Below are 15,571 nucleotides of genomic sequence, written 5' to 3'. Positions count from 1 at the left end.
CCGGCTCCAAAATCAAATCCCCTAGAGAAGCCTTGCCGAGAGAATGAAGTGAACTACAATGCCACTGGGGGCCCCGTGCTGCTTTGCACCATGCACACCCAGCCAAGCCACCACACTGCCAGTGTGCATAGTCACCAACAAGGCACAGTGCTGGCAGGAAAAAGCCACTGCACCCAATTAAGTTCGCCAATAACAGGAGTAGCACAAATTATCAACACACAAATTGTCTTCCACAGCCACCCCACATGGTGTACCCCAACCAAACCACAGGAAAAAAAAAAAAGCCTACGCCTAAGCCTGCTGCACGTGTGTCATGGCTGTTTTGAATTTCCAGTCAAAAGTGAGAGGAACTTTCCTTACACTACAGAGTTCAGCACTTACAGGGGCGGTAGATGCCTCGCCACACTGCTTAGAAGCTGACCCCCTTGGGCTGCACACGTCTAATGCACGGCCTCCCCAAACCTCTGGTCTCCCATGCCAGAGGGTGGTGGCGGCAGTAAACTCAAATAAATATTGAGCAAGCACAATGGGATTTTGAATTACCGAGTCACAACTGCCCCAAGATGCAGCTTAACCTTGTCCTCCCAGTAGTCAAGAAACAGGCTTCCACAACTTATGCGGATAATTGCACACAGTAAAATGCTATTAAAAGCTGTGGACCATGAATATTTAGCTACCGTGAAGCCTGGCGGCAACAAAATGTCTATACAAAGGAATACACACATCAGAAGGAAATTTCCCTTGAAAGCTCCTGAAATTTAAAGCCTCATTTGCACAGCAAAGAGCCCTTTATATTCTCCACAGCTAAAATTAGCCATCAATTTCAAACCAAGCACCTGTACTTACTGATGCCTGGCACTTATTTCATGCAGGAATTGCCCTTTACCCTCAATAAAATAAATGCACTTTTTGCCCCATGCAACAGCCTCTGAAATCTCTCTACATACTAGGCGACCTGGCCAGCCCAGGTGGAAGTGATGAAGTTAGAAAGATTTCAATACCCCCTAACTTGGCTGCTCATCTAAGTGTTGCATAGCTCTCAACCCAGGCTAAATAGTCACAACAACGCTGCCACCGAATACAAATTGCACTGCACATAGAGCTGCAATCAAAGAAAAACCCTGAAGTGCAGCTTCTCCGCAAGTTTTAAGCACCAACACTAGAACCTGTCATCTGAGGAGTCTTGGCACATCCAAGTACCAGACCTCACCTGGCAAAGCCCTTTCCCTATCGAGAGAGCTCAGAATAGAGGAGGAGGGAGTTTTTATGTTAACTGTTACTCGCTCACTTAACCTGGCATCATGCAAAACGAATAAAAAAAAGCAAAACTAAGAGCAATAACGTTCCTCAGCCCTGCCCATGTCCACAAGTCCAGCTCGGGCTGAAACATGAACATTGCAAGGCAGATATGCAGGCACAATATGCTGTGTGCGGTTTCCAAGGAACTTGTAAGCTTAACGCTACCAGAAAAGGGCAAAACATTAATGTTCAGCACTACATGCTCGCTCACCTGCATAAAAGCGGCGAACATGTAGCCAATAACAGAGCATTAAACACAGATGCATTTTCAAAAGTTCCTCACATTTAAAAAAACAAACAAAAACAAAGCTAGCTTGCTCAGCACTGACAAAATAGTTTGGCAATTCTTTTTGGTCAACACATACTGCTTTCAGTCTACTGTTCGCTTGAACCTAATCGAAATGTCAACAGAACCCTCAACATGGTTCATCTGAACGACTGCCCAAGCTGCCAATGCTCTGTAGTTCTTTACTGGAAGGCACACGTAAAACAAGCCCTCATATGCAATCCCTTTCCCGCTACTCTACGCAATACCAGCTCCTGTGTGCCCACCCACCATCACCCCCCCTTCTGCTGCTGGCAACAGAGGTGGCAGGTTTACTCGGGCGTGCGACTGCACCTGTGCCCCCTGCTTTCCCCACTGTTGCTCTGCCAGGGGTGGCACAGTAAGGGACAGAAAGCACAATAATTGGACCTCCTGGAGCCACAAGACCAGAAAATAATGCCACCGACTCGGGGAGATTACAGCAGTTCCCACCGACTAGCCAGTTGCTTGCCAGTGCCAATGGTAACTCAGTTTAGATTTCAGCCACTGGGTGTGCTAGTGTTCCATTATTAGGCACACATGTGTTGGCATGGCATGCAAACTACAGGACTGAAACAGCCCTTTCTACATTTTGTAAAGCATTCCTATTTGACTGAAACCAGCAGGGTAGGCCCAGTGTGGCATCCACAAGACCCGACGGCCAACGAACACCGTTCTCCCATAGCCGCTGTCCCATACCTGCAATTACCAGGCACCAAATATAGGCTTTTCCTTAATCTGCACCACCCAACCACAGCCAAATCATGGCCAGGTCAGAGATGCTCCTCGGGGATTAGACCCAAAACCCCCTTTGGCTCCTGTGTCAGCCGAGCACAGCGTGACATTGGATTCCACCCCCACATGCTAGCGCGCAGCAGCCGAAAAGGGAGGATGCACCACACATGGGGGTGACACGCGCGCAAGCACAGAGCCTCGAGTGCACACACACAGAGTGGAGCCGCAATGCGCGCAACAGCAGAGGCACATCCATTTGCCCAATCAAGTGCAGTGTTCTATTGTCAGGCCAGCCCTGAACACTCGCAAGCCGTGGCATGCACGGCTGCAGCGGACACCACCTCACAAAGGTGGCATTAACAAAAGCACAATACCACAGGTTCCATCTTGCATCCTTTTATTCAATGCTCTTGCGGGGGTCTGTTCGCTAGATTGGCGAGTGTTGGCATTCAAGCTTTCACACTTTTTATTGAACACAAACGTGTGAAAATCATTAACACCCACACACACGAACATGGGTGGACAGAAAGATGTTTATGGCATTTGCTCTCTCGCATGAATGTACATCCCTCAGAACAAAAATAATGCAGACATTAGATCAAAATACGTGATCTCGCAGTCTATGACGATCTAAAAATGACCATGGCAGCTGCTGCCAAAATACGGCTCAGAGCCCTGCAAAGTCTGTACAGTGCTGACACTAAAATGGCCTGCTGCCCCCACATAATGATCCTCTTATAAAAAGCAGCAAAAGGAAAAAAAACCACTATGAGGACATCTCTCTCCAAGAAAAAGAATATAAAAAAATAAAGACAACACACGCACAGGATGCCAACACAATACAGGCAATGATGACATAGAAAATGTGATCCTGCAGGGACACAATCAGACAAGCAAAACAGTCATTGCACCATGGGCCGCGCACTGCCTACAACATGGTTGCTTTTTATCCCAAAATAAAAGACTGATGGCCACATACGACACAGTGCAAGGGGCCCAGGGGGCAGCAGTCACACCCAGTAGACAGCTCCCACCAGGGGTGGAGAGAGGGGGGTCTCTCCACCCCTGGTGGCTCTGCTTCCCTGGGTGCACAGCTGCAAGGCTCGAGCTGGCTTGCACCCACGCACTCTGCTCTGTCCACCAGCCTCCTCCTTATATTACGTCTAAATAAAAAATAACAGATAAAACTGTGCGCTCTAAATAAAGCTCCAGTGCGCAAAAAAATAAAAAGCTTTGTGCGTTAAGCCAAAGAAAAAGCAGTTAAGGGGGGACATGGGTCTTAATTTTTTTATTTACTGACCAAATGCAATGAAACTATACAGACTTATTCAGTTTTTCTGCTGATTTCAAATATGAAATATGTTCATTCTAGGCCAATTAGTTCCTGAGATATTAATAATATCATGCCATTGTCTGCTCAAACAATAGAAAAAAATGGGCCACCAGAAATTTAATTTTAATATGTGGGTAGATACTACAATGTGTGAGGAATGCAACGCTGGAAGCAGTTTTGTTTTTTTTTCCGTGTAGACAAATGGGCTTAATAATTAGTTTTCAATTGAGTTAACCAGACATACAGTGCCAGAAAACACGACACACATGGAACTAACTATTAAGCTCATTTGTCCACGCAGACAAAAAACTAAAAACTGCTTCCAGCGTTGCATTCCTCACACATTGTAGTATCTACCCACATATTAAATTAAATTTCTGGTGGCCCATTTTTTTTTCTATTGTTTGAGCAGACAATGGCATGATATATATTAATATCTCAGGAACTAATTGGCCTAGAAATAAACAAATTGCATATTTGAAATCAGCAGAAAGAACTGAAGAAGTATGTGCAATTTCATTGCATTTGGTCAGTAAATAAAAAAAATGCTCTAAGACCCATGTCCCCCATTAAAGAGGACACAACCTAAAATCAGCGCTGCCCTGCCTGGGCACAGCGTGCTATGTGTAGCTAAAACCTAAAATCAAAATTGCACTATCTTGTACGCATACGACGGGCTACACATACTGTTTCAGCACACTGATATGAAAATCTCATGCAGTCGCCGCTGCATGCGTATTCGGTAAAGGAATAAAATTAAATCTCAAAGTAAAAAAATAAACGGACTATTTATACAATGTGCTAGGGATGGCACCTCCCACCGACTGCTCTTGCCTACCCCTCCAGAGAGTGTGCGCGTTCAAGAAGAAGAAGCGGGCCTGGCGCAGCCAGCACGAGCCAGAGCAACGAGAGTTGTGCGCTAACTGAGAACAGAGCTCGCTCAGTGGCAGACGCAGAGAGGAGCCAGTCAGTGTCAGCCCCCTGGAGCGCGCCCGGACGTACACACCCCTAGCCACAGAGTGCACGTGTCCTGCTGCTATCGCGGAGGCCAGCTTTGTCTCAAAACGGTTCAAGCACACCGACAACCCTGCACACAGGTCGGGCACACTAGGGCAGTCCTCCCACCCAAGCACGGGAAGCGCAGTCTTGGGACAACGCTGGCCACCCCGACAATGACGGCTCCTCCCTACTCTGTCGTAGACCTGCTGCTGCGTCCGTCTTCTGTCCCGGCTTTTGCTACCACGCACCACTCAGCCAGACACTCCTCTGTGCCGTCCCCTTTGCAAGGGTGAGCAAGCCACCCAGGGTAAATGGGCCCCCTCTGAGAGGGAGGCAAGGAAACCACCTCCGGCTCCACGGATCGTCCGCAGTGTGTGGCAACTAAAAAAGGCATGCTCATACACCCCTCTCCTTGGGCAACTCAAAACGCGTCAAATAAATAATGGGAACACCAAGACACACCACCAAGTATGAGGAGAACCCTGGATGGCTTGCCCGTGAGACTCACAATAAAGACCCCAGGCTGGCCTCACTTCAAGAACACTGCACTCATGGGCTATAGATGTGCACCAAACCGTGCGCAGTCTCCAACCTCCTTGTGAGCATGCAAACACTTTTTTGGGGCTGGGCATGCCAGCTTGCTCCAATCAGCTGGGAAAGCTCCCTCGATGGCAAACACCACTGTGGAGTCGGCGTGTGTGTCACAATGGGGGCTTCGCCACTTGCTAGTCACACACACACCAACTCGCCCGGCTGCTGCTGCTGCTGCACTGACCATGGTTGTTGGCACAGGCCAACAGAACCCCCGTCCCCCTTGCAACATGAGACACAACAGTTTCCGCCCTCCATGCAGGGAATACAAGCTGCTCACATATGTGTGTGCGTACATACACTGTGCCACCCTCTACCAGGGTGCACTCTTAATATGTATAAACTCGCATAAAAACTCGTGATGGGGGTGGGTGGTACAGGGAGCATGTAGCAATGGCCTTCTATGTACAGATGAAAGGAACGCAGTTTTAGAGAAAAAGAGGGGAGCTTATCCTCGCCCTCACAACTACCACTAGACAGGACCGCAGCTCTTGCTCACGCTGATGCTTAAAAACTGCATGTGGGACAGGAAATAAATACAAGGTCTGCCTGCACTCTCAGCCTGTGCAGCACACACGCTCCCCGAATGCCCCCGAGAGAGCGCGCTCTTGCCAAGCTACACAGGCTGCCGTTGGACGAGGGGCCCCGTACGCGCGTGACCCCACCAGGCCCTTTTTGTTCCCTGGCCGGAGTGCTGGGCTCAGCAGAGGGGCCGTGTGCGGGGGGCGCCCCCGCCAGTGCCCCCGCTGGGCTGAGCCTAACCTGACTCCGAGTCCGAGCTGTCCGAGGAGCTGCTCGTCGACGACGAGCTTGAACTGTCGCTGTCCGACGAGCTCGAGCTGCTGGCAGTCAGAGTACTTGGACCCCCGACCACATCCACATGGGAGTTCTCTGCATCTGGAAGAACACGGCAGCTGAGTGGCGCTGTTCCCCAGGCCCCCCGGGGAACGGAGCACTCACCCTTCTTGACGGGCTTCTTGGGAGTGGTGCCCAGCTGGCCACTCACGTCCTGCAGCCGCTTCTCCAGCTCCTGCTTCTTCTCCCGCACCTGCTCCTCCTTGGACTTGCCGGTGGCCGCCGCCGCGGCCGCCAGCTTGCTCTTGGACGAGTAGGGCTTGCGCGGCTTCTTGCGCAGGCACGAGGCCACATAGGACTCCAGCTCCCGCAGGGTCGAGGGCTTGAGCGTCTCAAAGTCGATCTCAATCTCGTCCGGGTTCGAGTCCCGCAGCGACGGCTCCCGGGACTGGATGATGTGCACCACCCGGCCCAGCTTGTCACCTGCAGAGCACGGCATCACAAACAGTTTCCACAGCTGCAGAAGACCACCACTCGCTTCAACACAGGCGTCCCAACAAAACAGCATGGCGGGTGTGTGTCCCAATGTTGCACGAAAGCAATTCACAAAAAGGCCGCCTTTCAGCTAGAGAATACATGCAAACACAGCATTTACTGCATTACACATGGAGTGAGCTAAAAAGCGAGGGTACAAAACAAGCTCACGTTATCCCACTTCAGAATTGCACTGCCTTTTTCCTTTTGCACTGCCCCCTTTTCTCTCTCTTCTGGAGCCACCAATATTTCCTTCACTTTTCCCATTTCTGTTTTCCCTCTGGCTTTCAAACACACTGAGTGTGCCCAGTTTGGCAGCTGTGAATCTGCCAACTCTATGAGTGGGTGCACCACACCACGCCATTCCGCCTGGTGCAGGCACAATGATGCACTAACGGGTGCTGTGATGCCACACAAGTTGAATATTCGGCACCAAAATTTTAGGCGAAGGTCAACAAGCAGGCTAGCTCAGTGCCTACGTGCAATGGCAAGCTCTGGCCATGTCACATCTCTGCAGCATGCATACAGAGGTTAAAGTACAGATTTCAAGATTTCACACCACAAATACAAGCACAGCACTCACACATAACTTGTATGTAGGCGCAACTCGGCGAAACTTTCACATAGACAATCATTTTTTGTGATGCTGTCCTGTCAGGATAGGTGTGCATACACACACATGCACGCACACATGCATACACATTAAAATGCACGTGTGCAGAAACATATTGCCTGAAAACATTCAGCCCCATGAGAAGGCATTTGCAACACACACGCACCGCAGCCAGGCTGCCTTTCATTTCAGGCACACGAAGACGCTTCTTGTACCCATCCACTTTGTACGGCCCTTGAAAATGAAGGTGCACATGCAACCTACGCACGGCAACGGTGTAACCATCCAATTACATTCATGTGCTCCCAGTGTTTTTGGGCTCTCCCAAAGCCAGTCCTTGCACTGCAGTCGTGGTCACGTTACGTTCAAGCAAACCAAGTACTACAGTGAAAGCGCACTTTTTAGTAATACTTTCACAGTGATCATTGGTCAAACACAGATAACGCGCTCCTTTTCAAAGTGGAGCTACCTGCACATGCAAGTTTCTGCATCTGCAATTGCCAGAGCAGCCCATAAAAAGAGGAGGCCGTTGATTTGCATGCAGTCAGGCCAAATCATCTGAATTAGGTGCAGTAACGCTAGCGTGCTACGTGGAAAGGCGTAGGTGTGTGCGTTGAATGCACGCGCACGTATGTGCAAATGCCTGGGCAGGTTGCCCCTAACCCGGTGCGCAGGCGACAAAGCAGGCTTCAGGCAGACACACAACGGCAACACAGGTTTGCTGTGAGTGACTGTGCTCGCGTGTCACAACCACTTTCCAAACAGAGTCACTCCTTGTGATGGGCTTACGTGGCTTCTTAACTCGTGTGCCTTGTACCACCCCACTTAATTCAACACTGCCATGCTACGGGTAACGATGCGTTCCTCAAAGCCAAAGGGGAGCGAGATCTGGCAAAGCAGCTGTGCTCTCAGAACCCAGCTTTCAGCGCCCCTTCCACGCTCAGGTGCAACACTGCTCATCAAAGAGCCAGAGCACATGTCACATTCAACAACCGAAAGAGGGGTGCTTTCAAGTATGGGCAGCTGTGTATGGGCCTCAGCAACAAAGATGATATTTGGGACAGATGGAATGCAAGAACCTGCCATTGGCAATTTCTGACAGGGGAAAAGACAGCCTGTGCAACTCATCCGCCAAAGGTGTGCAACACTCACCGGGAAGCTTGTTGATGTCAAGGCTCAGCTGGCGTTTCTCATCATAAGACATGGGCTTGGCATTGTCCTCATCCTCGCTGTCGAAGGCCGGCAGGCTCTTGCTCTTTTTGGACGACTTGCTGTTCGACCGCTGCCGCTTCTGCTGGCCCCCGCCAGATTTGGTGCCTCCTGTGGCTGCACCCGTGGACGCCGTGACGCCCACAGCTGCACCTCCCGCTGCCGCCGCTGCTGCTGCTGCAGCCGCCGCCGCTGCTGCCTTTGCCCCCTTGGCCCCCTTGGAGGCCTTGGGAGCCTTGGCCGAGGCCGCTGGAGCCACAGCAGGCACGGCCCCTGCTTCCGACACTGGTGGTGCCGCTGCCGTGGGTGGCTCGGCCTCCACTTTGATCTCCTTGGGCTCAGCCACTTCACCAGCTGCTGCCAGGCCGCCCTTGTCGCCTCGCTTGGTCTTCTTTTTCTTTTTCTTCTTGTCCTTCTTGCGACTCTCAGCCGCCAGCAGGCTGATCTGCTCGGTCACCTTGCGGAGCTGCACGAGACACCACACACTCACTGCACTCCCGGGCATGCGCTGCAAGGACAACTAGGCGCGCTGCTGCTGCTGCAGTCAGAATTACGCTACTCACACTGATCACACCTGGCCAGACCAGGTCATATGACACGCAAAAGCTTTTGCATCATGTGGAGACAGCCCCGGGGGCTTCCCGTCCCAGCACCCACCTGTTCCTGGAGCTGCTGCAGCTTCCGCTCACGCTCCTCGTCACTGTCCTCCGAGTCACTCGAAGAGGAGCTGGCACTGGAGGAAGAGTGCGAGCTGGAGCTGCTCTCAGAGTCCACCCGGTCTGCCAGCGACACGGGCAGCGGCTCACTGGGTGGCGGCTCATCGGGCATCTTGGCGTACCGCATTTCAAACACATCCTGCAAACACAGCACATTCCATCACCACACTGGGGCCGCATGGCTGAAGCCAGGGCTGCCAATGACAGCAGACAGCAAAATGGCCGCCGCTAAATGTAGACAGGAGACTGGCTCTTAGTAAGGTTCCCAAAGTGACTCGGGCTATGATGGACACTGTAGTGCAGGGCTCCGGATAATTTCAGCCATCCGAGTTTTTTTAATGTGCACACCGCCACTTAAGCACATTTTTATAGCACACACACGCACCTAGCCAAGAAAGCTCGCCTTGAGGATGTCACTCATAAATAAGAACTGTCCCGAAAAAACACAGTGCGAGCAAGTTCTAAAACTGTGTGCTGTATCAGGGTACCTAGATCTGCCTTTTGTCCAATTTTGATGCAGATATAGTGCCGCTAGAACAGTAGTAAACAACTTTCATCACTTTCAATCGAGTCTTTCTCAAACATTACTTCTGTAGACAAAGTTTTATGTACTTATTGTAGTTCAATCAAGACCAAATATGGCATGCAGAATCTTTACAGGGGGTCAGAAACACCTTCCGAGGAGATCACATCACTCCCTCAACCACTGCACTGAGCTGTCATGAACACCCGAGCCAAATAATATGCTTCTACAAGCAGCAGAGAACCTACAATCACACGCGAGCCCTTCCCGGAAACTTTTTTCATGCTTGCATCCTCCTCCGTTGCACGCTGCTGCGTATACCAGTTAAGAGATGGCTATTGGCTAGATTCTTTCCGACGTCAGGCAGCTACCCTGGCTGCCGCCAGTAAGCAACGTAGCTTCAGTGCAGACACTTCAGTGCACAAAAAGTGATGAGAACAGAGGGAAAGGCAAGAAGGCATTGAAATTTAAATTTTGACCACAGAATAATCAGCTTCTACTAAGCGCAACAAAAGAATTCCAGCTGGAGAACATTCTTGAAGCGGTAATAAGGAAGAATTTCTTTGGCATCCACCCAAGCACAGCCAAATGGCTACAAAGTGGTGTACCATCCCAGGCATACAGCAACTTTATTAGAGGTTTTGATACAATCTAATATTTTTAGGGATGAAAAGTGAAAATATTCAGGCACCAGCCACTGAAAACGAAGCGATTTAAAATTGTCTCAAAATTGTGCATGCGAAAGGAGTATTTGGGGCAAGAAAAACCTTTTTCACTGCTCTGTCACGCTTACTGCTATGTCCAGTAGCTTCCACAAGCATGCACAGCTTTTAACTTATGCATGGCACTTAAAACATGAAGGCATCGAGCTATCTATCTGGGAGCTAAAAACAGATTTGGAATGAGACTGTCAATCTCCTTCAACTTTCTTCCACCTAGCACCCACCAACAGCAGCACGCCACCCATGCTTTCCCCCCGTGAGCCTCTCCCGGCTCAGCTAGGAGAGCCATACCTGCAGTTTTCGAGCCATGGCCACCACCTCATGGTCCGGGGGATTGTACTTGTAGCAGTTGGTGAATATTAACCGCACATCCCCAGCAAACTCCTCAGGACTCTTGTACTCCCGGTTGTCCATCTTTTGCTGCACAGAAGAGGAGGAAGCCTACCATGTTCACAGGGCCCTTAAAGACTTGCCGGGGCCCACAGCATGCACACACGCATAGTCACCTTGACTGTTCCCAGATCCATGGGGTGCTTGATGATCTCGTGGTAGTCATGCAACCCCAGCAGCTCCGCATCCACTGGCTTGTAGAAGGGCCACGCATAGCCCTGTGCAGCACAGGAAGAACGGGACAACAGGTCACATGCGTTCACCAGACCGGCTTACTCACACTAGGGCACCATCAAGCCAAAACTAGAGACTACAAAGTTGCACCACTGGCAGCTCTGAGCAAAAATGGCAGCCAAGAAAACCTGCAGTGGAGCACACTGCAATGTGAAGCAGCATTAGCTGGGTGGTCGCACAGGGTAAAATTAGCCTCAGCCATGATCCATTCATGATAAAGCCTTGCCAAGCAGCACACTGTAGAAGCACATTATCGGCGCATTCTGACTGCTCTTCAGGTGCACCTTTCAAAATGTGTATTCTGCTTCTTTTCAAGAGTGATGCCAAGTGTCAGCAGTACCCATTCCCAGCATTAACCTTACACCCAAGTAGGTATCTAAGAAAATTTCGAATCTGCATGGTGGCAGTGATGTGCATAGATCCATCCTTGACCACTGGCTTTAACAGAAGAAAGGGCACCAACAGCACATAACCATTTGCAAGTGGCTACACAGGGAACACAGCTCCAATTAGCTACCGGCATTGCAGATACGAAACTTCTGAGCAGATGCTGCTAGTAGTGCTATGGTCCGGGGGATTGTACTTGTAGCATAAAGGGGGGTTCTGCCTGGCACTCTGGGTGCCTCTGCTAGCAACTACCAAGTCTTACTTTACATGGCCCCATGGTGGTGCTACACAATTGCACCTCAGTGAGCGCCACTATGACGACTCTTGCCTGCCCGTTGGACTGCGCCAGAGTCTTACTGTGCCCTCCCCTCAAACTACTACTCCTCATTACATATTCTACAACATAGATGGGCAGAACTTATGCCACAGTGGTGGATCCTATTCAACGGCCAGATACAGCATGCATGTCACGCAGATGCGCGGCCTGCCACTGCTGCTACCAAAGAGGAGAAGATGCACAAGTGTGTGCAGCTGCTGCACATGAAGACTCACCCCTGGAAAGAGCATAGAGCAACAACTCCAGAATCAAAGCTACTGCGTAACTCTGGCCAACTGCACCCCAGAAAGCTGTCCCTCAACTGCATTCCTCAACTAGCGCAGGAGAACAGTCAGGCACGCTAGAAATAGTTTAGAAGCCGCAAACGTCCGAGCCATCTGGTGGCAGCCCCCCATGTGCTCAGGATCAGCAGCAAGCAGCAAGTGGGCCCACTCATGTGCCAAGAAATGGGGTGTCAAGTGAATGTCAGACCTCGGACGGCTTGCAGAGACAAGACGAGGCCGCTTGTCTCGGCAACACTGCACTTGCTCAAGGAATTGGGCAGATACAAAACCCCCGGAGATCAAGCTGCCGCTACTGCCAGTGCCTTTCTCTTCACAGGCTGGTGCTTTTCAGAGACAAGCTTGCAGAAGAAACCCCCCACCCCCCTAGCTGTGAGGCCTCGCCAGTTTCTGCAAGCCGTCGCACCGCTCTTCCCCAGAGGTCCGCACGGGTGGGCACGCAGAGAGCATAGGGAGTGTGCACGTGTGTCAGGACCCCTCCACCCCAGGCGAGGAGGACAGAGTGAGCAGGACGGAAAGAGAGAAGGGCCAACCCAGAGCAACAACGGAAGGGTAACTCACGGGCCTGGGCTGCTGTGCCCGGCGTGGACGTCTCGGGCTCGGCCCCTTCAAGAACATTGGCAACGCCCCCGTGCAGACCTCCGGTTAGAGAACCCATCATGGAATGACAACAGCAGCAACAACAACAGCACCTGACCGGGGGGCACCCGCTCACACCAACAGGGGTTGCACGGGGTGAGCAGGCGCCCCGTGCGCACAGACCTTTGCCAGACACACCACTTGCCTCGCCACACAAAGGCAGCGCGCCACTTGGGAGTTGTTGCTACGACCCCCCACCCCACCTGCACTCGGAGACGTGCCACAAGGTAACTACTACTCACTGGGTCCACTCGGCGTCTGACAAAGGTCCACGCTGAAAAAGCCCCCGCACCTTTGCACTCATTCAATGCAGTACACTACATCACAATCTGGCTACCACAACATGAACTGCCTTGCCAAATATTCTCCTTCTGTCACAACCAGACATAGCTGCTAGCCCATTCAAACAAGTGCCAGGCATATCCTTCCGATCAGGGTGCACCTGCCTCTGATAATGCCCACTCAAATTGTGAGGAGGACAGAATTTTTGCACCTTAAAATTAAGCAATTTCCAAGGACAGCCCCTAGTTTTAATGGGGAAACCTCATGCCACTACAGCTGCATCTCTCAGCACCCTACACAACACTTTGCCCAGAAGACCCTCCCTGGAGAATGCCAGCATTGCACAGAGGGAGGCTCTCTGATCAAAGCACTTAGAAGTGGATAACAAAGTCATACAAGCTGCTTGGTGCCACACACAACAAGAGACAAGTTGCTCAGACGCACTTAGGAACACTCGACATAAGCACAATGTTTCGCCACAACATGCACGAGAGCGAGGGCACTCACAGCGTGTTTCTTGGCAAACAGCTCCTTGAGTATGCTATTGCAGTACTTCATCTGTTCAGTCAGCTTGCCCTTCTTCGGCTTGGAGCTGTGCTGCTGAGTGTCGGGCAAGTCCTTGCTGGGTTTCTTGATGGGGCGGCCGCTCTCACGCCGCGTTGACACCTTGGAGCTCTTGGCCTCTGGGGGAGCCCCCGTGCTGCCCCCACTATAGCCTCCAGGCTCCAGGGGCAGGGGCGTCGTCGTGTCCGCTTTTCTTTTCACCCCCTTCTTCACCTGCACCAGCATCCACAACAGGAGTCTCGCATGAACAGGCACTCCCTCAAGGTGCTCCTCACAGAGCGAGATGAGACAGGAGCAGTGGCAACTGAGTATACCTTGGATGCACCCCAAGTTTGACCCAAATGAAACATTAGCAGAGCCGGAGCGCTCCTGTCTACTTTTACTCCACGGTCACGCCACTGAAACTGTTGCCACAGAACCTGTGGCACCCCGAAGGCTGTGATGGCTGAAAGCAGCACCAATACAGCCTTCAATAAACATGCGATCTCCAATTTCAATGACGCACCAGACTTGCTAGGAAAGCTCTGCAATCACTGCTGCTGCAATCCCACCGCAGCAGCAATGACGATGGTGCAAGTGTGGATGAGTAGTCTGGTGACTAAAACATTTTCGCTTTGGAATGTACCCATGACCAATATTCCGGACCATGTGGAATCCAAAAGAAACTAAAATAGAGGCCAGAATGACTGTCGAATCCGAAAGCTAATTTTTTTTTTCTCCACCTAACGCAGAAATGAGCCAACCTAACTGCCACACACGCCAGTCTTTGCCGTCGCCGTGAAAGGCACCATCTCGGATTCAAGCGGATGGATTGGCTTGGCATTATCTCTACCTCGCTGTTGTTAATGGAATGCTCTTTGCTCCTATCGTGGAGACTGACAGACACGCAATCCCAAGCAAATACAATCACGTCCTTAGTGGAGAAGTGGCCTCATTTGACATGGCTCCGACGACAACGCTCAAACGCTGCCGCCACGTCGTTCCCCTCCACTCTGACCGTGGCCAGGTGTGGGGGGTAGTCAGAAGCGCTAACTTGCCACAAGCCCTCCCCCCTCTGTCTCTGCAACCATCTTTGGGGGAGACGGACTCTGCCCTCGTCACGCAGCTGCACACTGGTGCTCTCCCTTCCCAGTGATGGAGCCACCATTCTTGAGGAGAGGGGCACGGAGGAACACATTTAACACCGCACCCAGTTTAGACTGCCTCAGATCACCGTAGCCCTCACAACGCTGCACACTGGCTGCAAGATGGGAGCACAGACAGATGCTCTCCTGTCACAGACTGACAGAAATTGCAGCATGTAAAACGAGTCAAAAATGGGTAATAGTGGAATTTGAAATTGTCTAGGATGGCTTTCTCCACTGAAGTGTTTTTTTAGTTCACAGGTTTTTCGGTCTGATTTTTGGGACCATTTCTGTAGTCCCACCAAGAATGAATGGCAAATGGTGGCACTCAAGGTCACCATGACAATGGCAAACTGCAGTGGCAAAACGGAAGTGTTTCCATATGAATTTTATCATGGCATACCGCATAAATGCGTGTATGGGCCGCACGCAAACTTTCCACGACCCACGCAGAAATAGCCTTCGAAGTGCACGCACCATGGCCTCCGCGGTCAGGAACTTCCAGGTACCGCCCAAGGCCGCGGGTCACCATCATCGCTATCTATATCGGCACCAATATCACCTGCCCCAGCTTTTTGTGGCTGTCAAAGGCACGGGAGTTGTGGAAGCGTGGTAGTTCACTGTAGTTCTGGCTTTCATGTGCTGCCGCTGAGCGTTGCATTTTAGCCCGATGGGCAAGCACCTTAATAGCTATAAGACTGGCAGTTTGCTCTCAAACACTGCAAGCGTGCATTGGGCAGGAAATTAGACGAGGACAAGAAGTGCGTCTGACGATGGCGCCACCAAAAGGATGCACTGAAGAGCACAAGCTACAAAAAGCACGCTTTCCGAGGCAGGCCGTGCAAGTTCCCCCAACTGAAAGAAGAGCTGCTCTCCTATGTGCGGAACAACGGCTACGCATTAACAACGGACACGAGGGCGAAACTTCTTGTGGGATGAGCACGCATCAGAGCACAGCAC

At 51.2% G+C, this 15,571-nt stretch overlaps 1 protein-coding gene across 17 annotated transcripts in view; it reads right to left on the bottom strand.

Moving 5' to 3' along the window:
* LOC149355593 (bromodomain-containing protein 2-like) overlaps positions 1 to 15,571 on the bottom strand; it is a 94,084-nt gene that overhangs the window by 30,270 nt on the left and 48,243 nt on the right. For 11 of the 17 annotated variants that reach the window (XM_089583924.1, XM_089583923.1, XM_089583919.1 and 8 more), the window contains 8 exons: positions 13,431 to 13,700; positions 12,564 to 12,641; positions 10,880 to 10,981; positions 10,665 to 10,793; positions 9,070 to 9,267; positions 8,356 to 8,878; positions 6,222 to 6,539; positions 6,024 to 6,158 (listed from right to left, as the gene is read on the bottom strand). In XM_089583924.1, coding sequence (XP_089440050.1) covers positions 6,024 to 6,158; positions 6,222 to 6,539; positions 8,356 to 8,878; positions 9,070 to 9,267; positions 10,665 to 10,793; positions 10,880 to 10,981; positions 12,564 to 12,641; positions 13,431 to 13,700 — 1,753 coding nt within the window. The remainder of the gene's footprint in view (positions 1 to 6,023; positions 6,159 to 6,221; positions 6,540 to 8,355; positions 8,879 to 9,069; positions 9,268 to 10,664; positions 10,794 to 10,879; positions 10,982 to 12,563; positions 12,642 to 13,430; positions 13,701 to 15,571) is intronic. The other 6 variants (XM_089583931.1, XM_089583932.1, XM_089583925.1 and 3 more) reach the window with 5 other exon arrangements.

Source organism: Amblyomma mixtum, chromosome 3, assembly GCF_055824585.1.
Source record: "Amblyomma mixtum isolate Tamu chromosome 3, ASM5582458v1, whole genome shotgun sequence".
Classification (NCBI taxonomy): domain Eukaryota; kingdom Metazoa; phylum Arthropoda; class Arachnida; order Ixodida; family Ixodidae; genus Amblyomma; species Amblyomma mixtum.
The sequence above is the reverse complement of the archived record's forward strand: the minus strand, read 5'-3'. Positions and strand labels throughout refer to the sequence as shown.